The sequence below is a fragment of the Bos taurus genome, chromosome 6 (genome assembly GCF_002263795.3).
Source record: "Bos taurus isolate L1 Dominette 01449 registration number 42190680 breed Hereford chromosome 6, ARS-UCD2.0, whole genome shotgun sequence".
NCBI classification, from domain to species: Eukaryota; Metazoa; Chordata; class Mammalia; order Artiodactyla; family Bovidae; genus Bos; species Bos taurus.
Window position 1 is genome coordinate 93,070,962 of NC_037333.1, and position 15,588 is coordinate 93,086,549.

The 15,588-nt window shown below is 41.7% G+C and overlaps 1 protein-coding gene across 1 annotated transcript in view; it reads left to right on the plus strand.

The window, feature by feature from the left end:
• The window catches only part of FRAS1 (Fraser extracellular matrix complex subunit 1), a 534,366-nt gene that overhangs the window by 309,840 nt on the left and 208,938 nt on the right, over positions 1-15,588 (plus strand). Inside the window, 1 exon segment of the mRNA XM_059887796.1 lies at positions 1,990-2,133. Coding sequence (XP_059743779.1) covers positions 1,990-2,133 — 144 coding nt within the window.

The following is a 15,588-nucleotide window of genomic DNA, read 5'->3' on the forward strand; positions in this document are numbered from 1 at the left end:
TGCCCTCACCCTTGCCCAGTTGGTTTCGTCTGTGGAAAATTGTTTGGGGGAAGAAAGTCTGAGTATCTGTAACTCTTCTCTGCCCATGCCCCTGCCTGCCTGAGACCAGCAGATGAAAGGTACTTTTATAGGGAAGAATAAAAAAATCTGGCTACAGGTTGAATCTGTTTCTTCTACTTTCTGTTGCTTCCCTAAACTGAAAGGATATTGTCTGTACATAATGCCCTACCTCGGGGAACCCGGCCCCTCTGCCTGAATGTGAAACCAAAGTGCTGTTGTCCAGAGAGACATTCTAATTAACACAGCCCCTCCCGAAGCTGACCATTCCAGGGGGTATTTGCAAGATTAATGGCCTTTGTACTTTACTTCCTCACCTCTTCCTCCTCTGTAAAATAACCTGGCATCCAAACCCTGATAAGATGGTTATTTTGAGACACTAGTCTGCCATCTTCTTGATCTGCCGGCTTTCCAAATAAGGTTGTTATTCCTTGCCTCAACACCTCGTCTACTGATTTATCGGTCTGTCGTGGGGTGAGCAGAGGGGACTTGGACTCAGTAACAGTACCACAAGCAGCAGGGCTCCAAGGTCACTGGAAATATCCTGGCAGGGAGGGGCCACTGGGCAATAGAGATCAACCTGAGAGTGCCAGTATCTTTCCAATGGATATTTACAGATTTAAGAGCCTCAAGGAATGTAGAACTGGTGATGGTTAATGCTAGCCTTCTAATCAGCAGTTTGTTTGCTTGCTTTTTTTTTTTTTCTATAACATCTTATCTTCTTTTGGCCTTCTGCCAGACAAAGTTGACTTTACTGGAAATCTGTGCCTTTCCTTCCCACCAGCTCTGCACCAGAAGGGAATTCTTTGTCATTAGTTCCAGCAAGCACTACCCGGCTCTGGTGCTTTACCTCCCCTCCTCTTGGAATCAGACAGGCTTAGATTTCCTCATCCTTGGCAGACAAACCCTTCAGTCTCCTTCCACGCACACTTGCTCCCGCTGCCCATCTTGGCAGCACAAGAGCAGTTGCAGCTGCAACTTTCTTTTATTCTTTGCCATCCTTATCTTTATTGCCTGCACCTACTGGGACTCCCTGCTCTTTTTCAGTGTAGTACCTCTCAGTAATTTGGTGGTTTTTCTGGGGAAAACATAGCTTTGACAGTTTTGTCTAAGGAATTGAACTTTAAACGTGGTTCAGGATAACCTCCAGAAAGAGGCCTTTTTCGGCTCTTTGTATTTTAATTAAGTGTTGCTGCTAAAACAGGCATTCAAGTTGTGGCCTGGAGGGAGAGCAGGGTTGGCATCTGACTCTGTGAGAAGTTTTCACTTCCCCTGCTGTGGGTAGTTCTACCTGTGCCTGCTGGGGATTTCTGAGAAGCAAACTGTCTCCCTCTTCTCCATCTAGCTCTTTGAATTTTAGAGAGGGAGAGTCTTACCACTTGTTTTTCTGGTTTTTTACTTTGATCTGAACTTCCTGATTTATATAGATGGGAATGGTCATACTGAGCAACAAATTCCTCTCATTTTATTTTCTAAAAAATTTTAAAATATTTATTTACTTATTTAGCTTCACTGGGTCTTAGTTGAGGCATGCACGATCTTCAGCCTTCCTCTCGGCGTGTGGGATCTTTTTAGTTACAACATATGAACTCTTAGTTGTGGTATACGGGATCTAGTTCCCTAACTGGGGATTAAACCTGGGCCCCCTACATTGGGAGATTAGCTATTGGACCATCAGGCAAGTCCCAATTTCTCTCATTTTAATGTTTCTAGATCCCATGTTCTGTTCGTGGGCAATGTTTTTGCTGACCCTAGAAATGCTGTCTTTTGGTTAATGCCAAAGGGCGTGCCAGCCTTGCTCAGGAGTCTTTTTCAAAAGATGATTAGCATTTGAAGTCTGTTCTTAGTGTAATTGGTGGAGTACACCAAATACTTCGTGTGTGTACATGCTGAGCTGCTAACTCCAACCCCGATTCTTGCTTTTCCTTCCAGAGTGCCACCCCACCTGCAGGCAATGCCACGGCCCGTTGGAGTCTGACTGCATCTCCTGCCACCCTCACGTTCCTCTGACTGCTGGGAGCTGCAGGGCCCGCTGTAAAGAGGAGCAGTTCCTCAACCTCGTGGGCTACTGTGCTGGTAAGTGAGTCCCTGTCACAGGCTCAGAAATCCCTAGCCTAAGCCTGGGGCTCTTCATGCCAGGCCCCAGAAGGCTCTTATATTTGTCCTTTGTCATCAGATTAAGAGCTCTCTCTTGGGAGATGTTTGTCTCATGTCCAAAAATTCACTTCACTGCTTTCTATCTGACATTTAGTAAATATCTGTGGATTCAAGTGGAATCTTCTAATGATACTCTTGCAGTTCCTGAAAAAATCTTAGAACTTCATATTAATGAAAACTGAAGTCATGATAATGATTGCTTACATGCATGCAGCGCACTTTAGCTTCAGACCGCAAGAAGTAGGTTCAAGATAGTCACGCAGTCTGAAAACTGTTGCCCTCTTGTCTGCTGCTATCTGTTATCTCCTGCTGTGAAGAACTTTTGTCATCAGCCCTGAGCTCACACAACGACAACAACCAGGCACAAAAGTGTAGGGAGATCAACCTAGAAGCAAATCAGTTGCTTCAGGAAATGGGATTTTTTTTTTCCTCCTCAGTTTAGTACTCAGATCTTAAAAGGAAGTAAATTAGGAAACCAAAAAAGAAAAATAAGCAGCAATAATAAGAGCAACGGCTTTACTGGGACTTCCCTGGTGGTCCAGTGGTTAAGTGTCTGTGCACTCAATACAGTGGGCACAGGTTCAATCCCTGATCAGGGAACTAAGATCCCACATGCTGCATGGGTGTGGCCACAGATTTTGTTTAAAAAGCAGCTTACTGGAAAGAAACCTGGAATTTGGATAATGATGCAGTAGCCATGCAGTGTTTGTGTTCATCCATCCATTCCTACAATAAATATCTTTGAGTGTCTAACAGTGGTCATATGCTCAGAATATATTAAAAAAAAAAGATTAATAAGACGACGATTGTACCCTCAAAGAGTTTAAGTCTGGAAAGGGGGATTTACAGACTAGTGGGTTATTTTATATTTCTTGACCCAATTCTCCAAGTTGCATGAGAAAGTTGAAGAGATTTGCCTATAGCTGCTGTTGTCACGCTCTGAAGGGCTTGAGTGGGAAGCATCCTGGGATCCACTGGGCAAAAGGGGAGGCTGAAAATTCTGGTTAGACACACCCTGGAGGGGCTGACCTGGCTGTAGGGCTTGTTCCCAGGCAGGGAGGGAGTGTGGCCAGTTGTCTCCATCAGAGTATCGAGGTGGCCCGTTCAACACAGTGAGTAAATGGTATTAGTGCTTCATGTGTGGCTGGGGTGCCCCAGTCCCGGGTGATTTATTTCTTTTTGAGCATGACCTGGGCTCAGACAGTAAAGAATATGCCTGCACTGTAGGAGACCCAGGTTAAATCCCTGGGTCAGAAAGATCCCCTGGAGAAGGAAATGGCAACCCACTCCAGTATTCTTGCCTGGGAAATCCCACAGACAGAGAAACCTGGCAGCTACAGTCCATGGGGTCACAAAGAGTCATACAGAACTGAGTGACTAACACTGAGCTTAAGACTAGACATTAGAAGGAATTCCCTTGTGGTCCAATGGTTAGGACTCCACACTTTCACTGCTGGGGGCCTGCCTTTGATCCTTGATGGGGAACTAAGAAACCACAAGCTGTGTAGTACCACCAAAAAAAAAATAATAAAAGAGTGAAAAAATGACTTGACATGAGAGTCCAAGATCTATACCCTAGGAAGACAGAACTCTTGAAAGCAGCCAAGACCTGCTAGGATTCAGAGCAAAACCTGATTATAGCGACTACAAACATTTTAGGAACAATGGAAAGTAGAAACTCAGAGAGTCCAGGCTTCAGATGGATGTGATAGCCCACAACTAGAGGGGCTTCCCTGATGGTTCAGACAGTAAAGAATCTGCCTGCAATGCCAGAGACTCAGGTTTAGTCCCTGGGTTGGAAAGATCCCCTGGAGACAGGCATGGCAACCCACCCCAGTATTCCTCCTGCCTGAGAATTCCAAGGACAGAGGAGCCTAGCACTGATTCCTATGTTAGGATACAAAGGAGCAACTCCTAAGAGGTCCTGACACGGTTAAAGCACATTGGTAGATATTTATTGAGGATCACCTGAGCCCAGGGTGCTGAGTTTGAGGGGACTTAGAGATCTTCCAGGCTACTTAAGGAGATGACACAAGTACAGTTAACAGATAGTACAAAGCAATTTATGGATCATAGCCTCTTTAGGCAGTATGGTATGTATGGAGGAGGGAGGAATAAAAGATACGGACAGGTGGGGCCTAAAATTCTTCCTGAAGAATAGCTAGGATTCTGTTAGACAGAGGGAAATGGGGTGGGCATTCCAGGTGTATTTCTACTGGGAAACAGGGACAGCAGTAGCACATGTGGGCCATTCGTGGCCAGTGAGAGTGGTCCAACCTGGCTGAAGGACCTGGTTTGAATTAAGCCGAATTAGGTGAAATGATTGGAAAATGTAAGTTGGAGCCAGGGTCTACAGAATGCAGAGTTCTAGGCTGAAAAATCTGGACTGACTCTTGTGGGCAATGATAGGACTATGAGAGTTTTAGAGGGAACTGTGAGAGCTAAGACTATGTTACAGGCAGGAAGGCTGCAAGCTGCATGGAAGATGGATTGGAAGCTGTAAAGATGATAGAGATGTTAGAAGGTTGAACCTTCATAATGGCTTTTCTATTTTCAAACTATTCTGAGTGTGGAACCTAAACACGTTATGCTAGGGCCATTTTATAAATAAATGTTTATATAAGCAGATCGGTAATTTTTAATTTTTAATCAGCTCAGTTCTATCCAATGTCCAGAGGCCTCTTTGATGGTAAATTAGGTGATTAGGAATTGCATTAACTTTTTAAGGCTTATATGGGATCAGTGGAATAAAGAAGCATTCAGTTCATTTCAGTTGCTCAGTCATGTCTGACTCTTTGTGACCCCATGAATCACAGCACGCCAGGCCTTTCTGTCCATCACCAACTCCCGGAGTTTACTCAAACTCATGTCCATCGAGTCGGTGATGCCATCCAGCCATCTCATCCTCTGTCATCCCCTTCTCCTCCTGCCCCCAATCCCTCCCAGCATCAGAGTCTTTTCCAATGAGTCAACTCTTCACATGAGGTGGCCAAAGTATTGGAGTTTCAGCTTTAGCATCAGTCCTTCCAATGAATACCCAGGACTGATCTCCTTCATAATGGACTGGTTGGATCTCCTTGCAGTTGAAGGGACTCTCAAGAGTCTTCTCCAACACTACACTTCAAAAGCATCAATTCTTCAGCACTCAGCTTTCTTCACAGTCCAACTCTCACGTCCATACATGAATACAGGAAAAACCATAGCCTTGACTAGATGAACCTTTGTTGGCAAAGTAATGTCTCTGCTTTTTAATATGCTGTCTAGGTTGGTCATAACTTTCCTTCCAAGGAGTAAGCGTCTTTTAATTTCATGGCTGCAATCACTATCTGCAGTGATTTTGGAGCCCAGAAAAATAAAGTCTGACACTGTTTCCACTGTTTCCGCATCTATTTGCCATGAAGTGATGGAACCAGATGCCATGATCTTCGTTTTCTGAATGTTGAGCTTTAAGCCAACTTTTTCACTCTCCTCTTTCACTTTCATCAAGAGGCTTTTTAGTTCCTCTTCACTTTCTGCCGTAAAGGTGGTGTCATCTGCATATCTGAAATTATTGATATTTCTCCTGGCAATCTTGATTCCAGCTTGTGCTTCTTCCAGCCCAGCGTTTCTCATGATGTACTCTGCATATAAGTTAAATAAGCAAGGTGACAATATACAACCTTGACGTACTCCTTTCCTATTTGGAACCAGTCTGTTGTTCCATGTCCAGTTCTAACTGTTGCTTCCTGACCTGCATACGGGTTTCTCAAGAGGCAGGTCAGGTGGTCTGGTATTCCCATCTCTTTCAGAATTTTCCACAGTTTGTAGTGATCCACACAGCCAAAGTCTTTGGCATAGTCAATAAAGCAGAAATAGATGTTTTTCTGGAACTCTCTTGCTTTTTCCATGATCCAGCGGATGTTGGCAGTTTGATCTCTGGTTCCTCTGCCTTTTCTAAAACCAGCTTGAACATCTGGAAGTTCACAGTTCATGTATTGCTGAAGCTTGACTTGGAGAATTTTGAGCATTACTTTACTAGCATGTGAGATGAGTGCAATTATGTGGTAGTTTGAGCATTCTTTGGCATTGCCTTTCTTTGGGATTGGAATGAAAACTGACCTTTTCCAATCCTGTGACCACTGCTGAGTTTTCCAAATTTGCTGGCATATTGAGTGCAGCACTTTCAAAGCATCATCTTTCAGGATTTGAAATAGCTCAACTGGAATTCCATCACCTCCACTAGCTTTGTTCGTAGTGATGCTTCCTAAGGCCCACTCGACTTCACATTCCAGGATGTCTGGCTCCAGGTGAGTGATCACACCATTGTGATTATCTGGGTCGTGAAGATCTTTTTTGTACAGTTCTTCTGTGTATTCTTGCCACCTTTTCTTAATATCTTCTGCTTCTGTTAGTAGGCCAAATGACTCTTAAAGTCCCCAGCCCTGGAATATCAGGTTCCATTAATATAAGCTGAAAGGAACACACCTTGTCTGTCCTGAGATTAGGTGAAAGTTTTAAATAAGGTAACCTGTTGTTTGGTACTTGGAAATCTTTTGTTGAGTGAGAATGCACTCGTGCGTGCTAAGTCACTTAAATCTTATCCAACCCTTTGCAAGCCTATGGATCGTAGCTCTGTCTATGGGATTCTACGGACAAGAACACTGGAGTGGGTTGCTGTTTCCTCCTCCAAGGGATCTTCCCAACTGAGGATCAAACCCATGTTTCTTATGTCTGCCTGCATTGGCAGGTGGGTTCTTTACCACTAGCGCCACCTGAGAAGCCCTGAGTTGAGAGTAGCTTATCAATATTTATCACAGAAAAATATGACCAGTAATTTTAGTTGTTGACCTTTTAGAGAAGTGCACTGACCCCAAGGTTTATTTTTTAATCAATATATGCCCTTTCCAAATACCTCCCAATTGTCTCTGTAAAATCATAATGGATTTGTTCATGTATGGCTTCATCAGGCATTTATTACCCACATGCTCCCTACCAGGCACTGTCCTAGGCTCTGAGGAGGCCCAGATGAATAAAATATAGTGCTTGCATTCCAGAAACACACTGTGTAGTGAAGGAAGGAGATGTTTGTTGAATATGACATTATTGTGACTATATGAGCTGAGGGACAGCACCCTATCCCAGGCTGGAATGTGTGTGTGTATGTATGTGCATTCATATGTGTGTGTGTGTATGTGTGTATGTGCACGTGTGCATATGTGTAGTGGGTGGTGAAGGCCTTCTGGAACTAGTCATAACAGATGATTTGGAAACATGAGTAAGAATGAGAGGGCTTTGGAGATTTGGAGAGGAGAGCATTCCAGAAAACAAGTCAAAGAATGTTTTCTATTCAGGCATCAACAGAGAGTTCAGTAGAATGCCAGGTCCCTCCAGGTGCTGGGCCCTGAAGCAGAAGGAAGCAGGCCAGGTCATGAGGCCTTTGTGGGTTCTGTTTGAGGAGAACATGCCCTGGTATCAAGGCTGTGATAGGTTTTTAAGGAAGGAAGCGTTTTAATTACGTTTCTGTAAAGAGAAAGTTGTGCAGAAGATTGCGTAGAAGATGGGGGCAGAAAGTCCTTTGGGAGGGAGTTGTAGGAATCCTTGTGAGAGATGAAGCCCTTTGATGAGAAAGTTGCTGACGGGATGAAGAGCAGGGCACAGCTTCAGTAAGCATTAATTGTACATTAGGTTGACCCATCTGAGATTGCTGTTTTGTGGGGGGGAAAAAAAGATCAAATAGTGTCAGTTTCACTGAGGCTAAGGGAGAGTGAATCTGGGGGATGATTTCTAGGATTCTGGTCTAGTAAGTTCAAGGAATGAGAGAAACAGTTGTGAAGGACCAGAATAGGAAGATGATATATTTGACCTTGTGCAGGTGGGACTATTGAACAATCTGGGGTAGCTGTCCAGGAGGAGGATGGAGGTCTCAGTGAGCCATAAACTCATCTGTTATCTTCCTTTCACCCTGAGCCTAAAGTCCTGGAACTCTTTTTTTAGCTCAAGTGTTGCTTCAGTCATGTCATAAGTTAAACTCCTGGAATATTTCAGTGGCTTTTATCTAAACTCTGGAAGGTGTTAGGAGGAGCCCTGGTGATAGCAAAGCAGAAGAGAGTCCACCCACGCAGTGCCCTCAATAGAGTGTATTTCCAAAGTCCCTGGGAAAATCTGACACAGGGGAAGCCCTGGAGAAGCATCCTCTCTTCTGCTTTTGTCTCGTGTGAACTTTAGAGGTTGATAGGACTTACTCACAGGATTTATTCTATCTCTGAGCTGTACCTAACCTAAGATCATCATCAGAGACCTCTTAATTGCTCTTAGCTGTTTAAGAAAGAAAATTACATCTAATTTATCACACAGACAAGAATAAGCACATCCTGGGAACAGGTCCAATAACCTCACTGTGTTATCACATATGGAGATGTCACACGTATGAGGTTTTTTTATCCCTCCAAGTCTATCAAAGCAAATACAGTTTGTGAGATTTGGGGCCAGAGCTGAAGGCTTTCAACAAAGACAAATGAACTGGGATGAGAGGTAAGAGTGGATAAGATTGCAGCTGACATGGTGAGGTGTTATGGAAAACCAGTTGTTTTCCTCCATAGATTTTTGTTTTTTATACTTTGCTCACATCTCAACAGTGTTGTCCCCAAATTTCAAAGCCTGGGGTGCTCCTTCTCTTTGTCTTTCTCAGCTAAAACCTTTCTCTTTTTCATAGAAAAAGGATGAGAATTAAAAAGAAAACATGAAGAAGACATATTCAAATGAAGATGCATTAAAAAATGACATTGTTTTTCTGGAATGTCTAATGGGAAGGCTGTACTTTTTAGTTCTTAGGTAGAAAGGAGATAATACTGAGAGTGATATTGTAGAGGAGAAGGCTGAAATATTTTATTTATTTCACTTTTAATCTAGGTATTGTTTATTTACTATATGGTGTTAGTTTTAGGTGTCCAGCAAAGTGATTCAGCTATATTTGCATATATGTATACATGTTTTCTATTCTTTTTTCTTTTAATTAATTAATTTATTTATTTTTTATTGAAGAATAATTGCTTTACAGAATTTTGCTGTTTTCTGTCAAACCTTAACATGAATCAGCCATAGGTATACATATATCTCTTCCCTTTTGGAACTCCCTCCCATCTCCCTCCCCATCCCACCCCTCTCTTGATACAGAACCCCTGTTTGAGTTTCCTGAGCCATACAGCCAATTCCCATTGGCTATCTATTTTACATATGGTAATGTAAGTTTCCATGTTACTCTTTCCATACATCTCACCCTCTCCTCCCCTCCCCCATGTCCATAAGTCTATTCTCTATGTCTGTTTCTCCATTGTTGTCCTGTAAATAAACTCTTTAGTACCATTTTTCTAGATTCCATATATGTGTGTTAGAATATGGTAATTATCTTTTTCTTTCTGACTGTATAATAGGTTCTAGGTTCATCCACCTCATTAGAACTGACTTGAATGCATTTATGTCATCTTTGATTTCTTTCATTGGTGTCTTATAGTTTTCTGTGTACAGTTCTTTCGTCTCCTTAGGTAAATTTATTCCTAGATATTTATTTAATTCTTTTTGTTGAAATTGTGAATGGGATTGATTCCTTAAATTCTCTTTCTGATTTTTGATTGTTAGTATATAGAAATGCAAGTGATTTCTGTGTATTATTGATTTTGTATCCTGTAACTTTGCTAAATTCACTGATTAGCTCTATTAGTTTTCTGATATTGTCTTTAAGGTTTTCTATGTACAGTATCATGTCATCTGCAAACAGTGAGAGCTTTACTTCTTCTTTTCCAATCTGGATTCCTTTTATTTCTTTTTCTTCTCTGATTGCTATAGCTAGGACTTCCAGAACTATGTTGAATAATAGTGGCCAAAGTGGACACCTTTGTCTTGTTCCTGATCTTAGGGGGAAAGCTTTCAGTTTTTCACCATTGAGAATAATCTTTGCTGTAGGCTTATCATATATGGCCTTTACTATGTTGAGGTAGGTTCCTTCGACGTCCATTTTTTGAAGCGTTTTAATCATAAATGGGTACTGAATGTTGTCAAAGGCTTTTTTTGCATCTATTGAAATGATCATATAGTTTTTATCTTTCAATTTGTTAATATGGTATATCACATTGATTTGCATATATTGAGGAATTCTTGCATCCCTGGAATAAACCCAATTTGATCATGCTGTATGAGCTTTTTGATGTGATGCTGAATTCTGTTTGCTAAAATTTTGTTGAGGACTTTTGCATCTATGTTCATCAGTGATACTGGCCTGTAGTTTTCTTTTTTTGTGTTGTCTTTGTCTGGTTTTGGTATCAGGGTAGTGGTGGCCTCGAAGAATGAGTTTGGAAGTGTTCCTTCCGCTGCAATTTTTTGAAAAGCTTTAGAAGGTAGACCTTAGCTCTTCTCTAAATGTTTGATAGAATTCTCCTGTGAAGCCAACTGGTCCTGTGCTTTTGTTTTGGGGAGATTTTTGACGACAGCTTCAATTTCAGTGCTTGGAATTGGGTTGCTCATAATTTCTATTTCTTCCTGGTTCAGTCTTGGAAGATTGAACTTTTCTAAGAATCTGTCCATTTCTCCCAGGTTATCTATTTTATTGCCATATAGTTGTTCATTTCTTTTCCATGGGGATGGTCTTGGTCCCTGTCTTCTGTACAATGTCACGAACCTCATTCCATAGCTCATCAGGCACTCTATCAGATCTAGGCCCTTAAATCTATTACTCACTTCCACTGTATAATCATAAGGGATTTGATTTAGGTCATACCTGAATGGTCTAGTGGTTTTCCCTACTTTCTTCAATTTCAGTCTGAATTTGGCAATAAGGAGTTCATGGTCTGAGCCACAGTCAGCTCCTGGTCTTGATTTTGCTGACTGTATAGAGCTTCTCCATCTTTGGCTGCAAAGAATATAATCAATCTGATTTCAGTGTTGACCATCTGGTGATGTCCATGTATAGAGTCTTCTCTTGTGTTGTTGGAAGAGGGTGTTTGTTATGACCAGTGAATTTTCTTGGCAAAACTCTATTAGTCTTTGCCCTGCTTCATTCTGTATTCCAAGGCCAAATTTGCCTGTTACTCCAGGTGTTTCTTGACTTCCTATTTTTGCATTCCAGTCCCCTATAATGAAAAGGACATCTTTTTTGGGTATTAGTTCTAAAAGGTCTTTAGGTCTTCATAGAACCATTCAACTTCAGCTTCTTCAGCGTTACTGGTTGGGGCATAGACTTGGATTACTGTGATATTGAATGGTTTGCCTTGGAAACGAACAGAGATCATTCTATCGTTTTCGAGATTGCATCCAAGCACTGCATTTTGGACTCTTTTGTTGACCATGATGGCTACTCCATTTCTTCTGAGGGATTCCTGCCCGCAGTAGTAGATATAATGGTCATCTGAGTTAAATTCACCCATTCCAGTCCATTTCAGTTCGCTGATTCCTAGAATGTAGACATTCAACTCTTGCCATCTCTTGTTTGACCACTTCCAATTTACCTTGATTCATGGACCTGACATTCCAAGTTCCTATGCAATATTGCTCTTTACAGCATTGGACCTTGCTTCTATTACCAGTCACATCCACAGCTGGGTATTGTTTTTGCTTTGGCTCCATCCCTTCATTCTTTCTGGAGTTATTTCTCCACTGATCTCCAGTAGCATATTGGGCACCTACTGACCTGGGGAGTTTCTCTTTCAGTATCCTATCATTTTGCCTTTTCATGGGGTTCTCCAGGCAAGAATACTGGAGTGGTTTGCCATTCCCTTCTCCAGTGGACCACATTCTGTCAGATCTCTCCACCATGACCCGCCCATCTTGGGTTGCCCCATGGGCATGGCTTAGTTTCATTGAGTTAGACAAGGCTGTGGTCCTAGTGTGATTAGATTGACTAGTTTTCTGTGAGTATGGTTTCAGTGTGTCTGCCCTCTGATGCGCTCTTGCAACAGCTACCGTCTTACTTGGGTTTCTCTTACCTTGGGCGTGGGGTATCTCTTCACGGCTGCTCCAGCAAAGCGCAGCCAATCCTCCTTACCTTGGATGCGGGGTATCTCCTCACTGCTGCCCTTCCTGACCTTCAACGTGGGATAGCTCCTCTAGGCCCTCCTGTGCCCGCACAGCAACGGCGTGGGGTTGGTCCTCCCGGCCACCGCCCCTGGCCTTGGGCATGGGATTGCTCCTCCCAGCTGCTGCCCCTGAGAAGCAAAAAGCAAAGGAGAAATGGAAAGATATAAACATCTGAATGCAGAGTTCCAAAGAATAGCAAAGAGAGATAAGGAAGCCTTCTTCAGCGATCAATGCAAAGAAATAGAGGAAAACAACAGAATGGGAAAGACTAGAGATCTCTTCAAGAAAATCAGAGATACCAAAGGAACATTTCATGCAAAGATGGGCTCGATAAAGGACAGAAATGGTATGGACCTAACAGAAGCAGAAGATATTAAGAAGAGATGGCAAGAATACACAGAAGAACTATACAAAAAAGATCTTCACGACCCAGATGATCACGATGCTGTGATCACTGACCTAGAGCCAGACATCCTGGAATGTGAAGTCAAGTGGGCCTTAGAAAGCATCACTACGAACAAAGCTAGTGGAGGTGATAGAATTCCAGTTGAGCTATTCCAAATCCTGAAAGATGATGCTGTGAAGGTGCTGCATTCAATATGCCAGCAAATTTGGAAAACTCAGCAGTGGTCACAGGACTGGAAAAGGTCAGTTTTCATTCCAATCCCAAAGAAAGGAAACGCCAAAGAATGCTCAAACTACCACACAATTGCACTCACCTCACACGCTAGTAAAGTCATGCTCAAAATTCTCCAAGCCAGGCTTCAGCAATATGTGAACCGTGAACTTCCTGATGTTCAAGCTCGTTTTAGAAAAGGCAGAGGAACCAGAGATCAAATTGCCAACATCCTCTGGATCATGGAAAAAGCAAGAGAGTTCCAGAAGAACATCTATTTCTGCTTTATTGACTATGCCAAAGCCTTTGAATGTGTGGATCACAATCAACTGTGGAAAATTCTGAAAGAGATGGGAATACCAGACCACCTGACCTGCCTCTTGAGAAATTTGTATGCAGGTCAGGAAGCAACAGTTAGAACTGGACATGGAACAACAGACTGGTTCCAAATAGGAAAAGGAGTATGTCAAGGCTGTATATTGTCACCCTGCTTATTTAACTTATATGCAGAGTACATCATGAGAAATGCTGGGCTGAAAGAAGCACAAGCTGGAATCAAGATTGCCAGGAAAAATATCAATAACCTCAGATATGCAGATGACACCACCCTTATGGCAGAAAGTGAAGAGGAACTCAAAAGCCTCTTGATGAAAGTGAAAGTGGAGAGTGAAAAAGTTGACTTAAAGTGTTTCAGAAAACGAAGATCATGGCATCCGGTCCCATCACTTCATGGGAAATAGATGGGGAAACAGTGGAAACAGTGTCAGACTTTATTTTTGGGGGCTCCAAAATCACTGCAGATGGTGACTGCAGCCATGAAATTAAAAGACACTCCTTGGAAGGAAAGTTCTGACCAACCTAGATAGCATATTAAAAAGCAGAGACATTACTTTGCTAGCAAAGGTTCATCTAGTCAAGTTTATGATTTTTCCTGTGGTCATGTATGGATGTGAGAGTTGGACTGTGAAGAAGGCTGAGTGCTGAAGAATTGATGCTTTTGAACTGTGGTGTTGGAGAAGACTCTTGAGAGTCCCTTGAACTGCAAGGACATCCAACCAGTCCATTCTAAAGGAGATCAGCCCTGGGATTTCTTTGGAAGGAATGATGCTAAAGCTGAAACTCCAGTACTTTGGCCACCTCATGCGAAGAATTGACTTATTAGAAAAGACTCTGATGCTGGGAGGGATTGGGGGCAAGAGGGGAAGGGGACGACAGAGGATGAGATGGCTGGATGGCATCACTGACTCCATGGACATGAGTCTGAGTGAACTCCAGGAGTTGGTGATGGACAGGGAGGCTTGGCGTGCTGCAATTCATTGAGTCGCAAAGAGTTGGACACGACTGAGCAACTGATCTGATCTGATCTGATCTGATAGTTGTTCATAATAGTCTCTTATAATGTTTTGTATTTCTACATTGTCTGTTGTAACCTCTCCTTTTTCATTTCTAATTTTGTTGATTTGATTATCTCTCTCTGTTTCTTGATGAGTCTAGCTAAGGTTTGTCAATTTTGTTTATCTTCTCAAAAATCAGCTTTTAGTTTTATTAATCTTTACTATTGTTTCTTTCATTTCTTTTTCATTTATTTCTGCTTGGGTTTTAATGATTTCTTTCCTTCTATAATTTTGGGGTTCTTTTGTTCTTCTTTTTCCAGTTGTTTTAGGTGTAAAGTTAGGTTGTCTATTTGATGTTTTTCTTGTTTCTTGAGGTAGGACTGTGTTGCTATAAGCTTCCCTCTAGAACTGCTTTTGCTGCATCCCATAGGTTTTGAGTTGTCATGTTTTAATTGTCATTTGTTTCTAGAAATTTTTTGATTTTCCTTTTGATTTTTTCAGTAACGTTGGTTATTTAGAAATGTGTTATTTAATCTCCATGTGTTTGTGTTTCTTACAGTTTTTTTCTTGTAATTGATATCTAGTCACATAGCATTGTGATTGGAGAAGATGGTTGATGCAGTTTCAATTTTCTTAAATTTACTGAAGTTTGATTTGTGACCCAAGATGTGGTCTATCCTGGAGAATGTTCCATGTGCACTTGAGATGAAGGTGTATTCTTCTGTATCTGGATGAAATATCCTGAAGATATCAATGGGATCCATCTCATCTAATGTATCATTTAAGACTTGTGTTTCCTTATTCATTTTCTGTTTTGATGATCTGTCCATTGGTGTGAGTGGGGTGTTAAAGTTTCCTACTATTATTGTGTTCCTGTCAACTGGGGCTATGTCTGTTAGTGTTTGTCTTATGTACTGAGGTGCTCCTATGTTGAGTGCATAGATATTTACAATTGTTAGGTTTTCCCGTTAGATTGATCCCTTGAACACTACGTTGTATCCTTTTTTATCTCTTGTAATCTTCTTTATTTTAAGGTCTATTTTGTCTGCTATGAGGATTGCTACTCCAACTTTCTCTTGCTTTCCATTTGCATGGAATATATTTTTCATCCTCTCACTTTCAGTCTATATGTGTCTTGAGGTCTGAAGTGGGTTTCTTGTTGACAGCATATATATGGGTCTTGTTTTTGTATCCATTCAGCTAGTCTGTGTCTTTTGGTTCGAGCATTTAATCCATTTACATTTAAATTAATTATTGATATATATATTCATATTGCCTGTTTTTCTATTCTTTTCCGGTATTTATTATATGATGTTGAATATAGTTCCCTGTGCTATACAGTAAATCCTTGTTGTTTATCTATTTTGCATATGGTAGTGT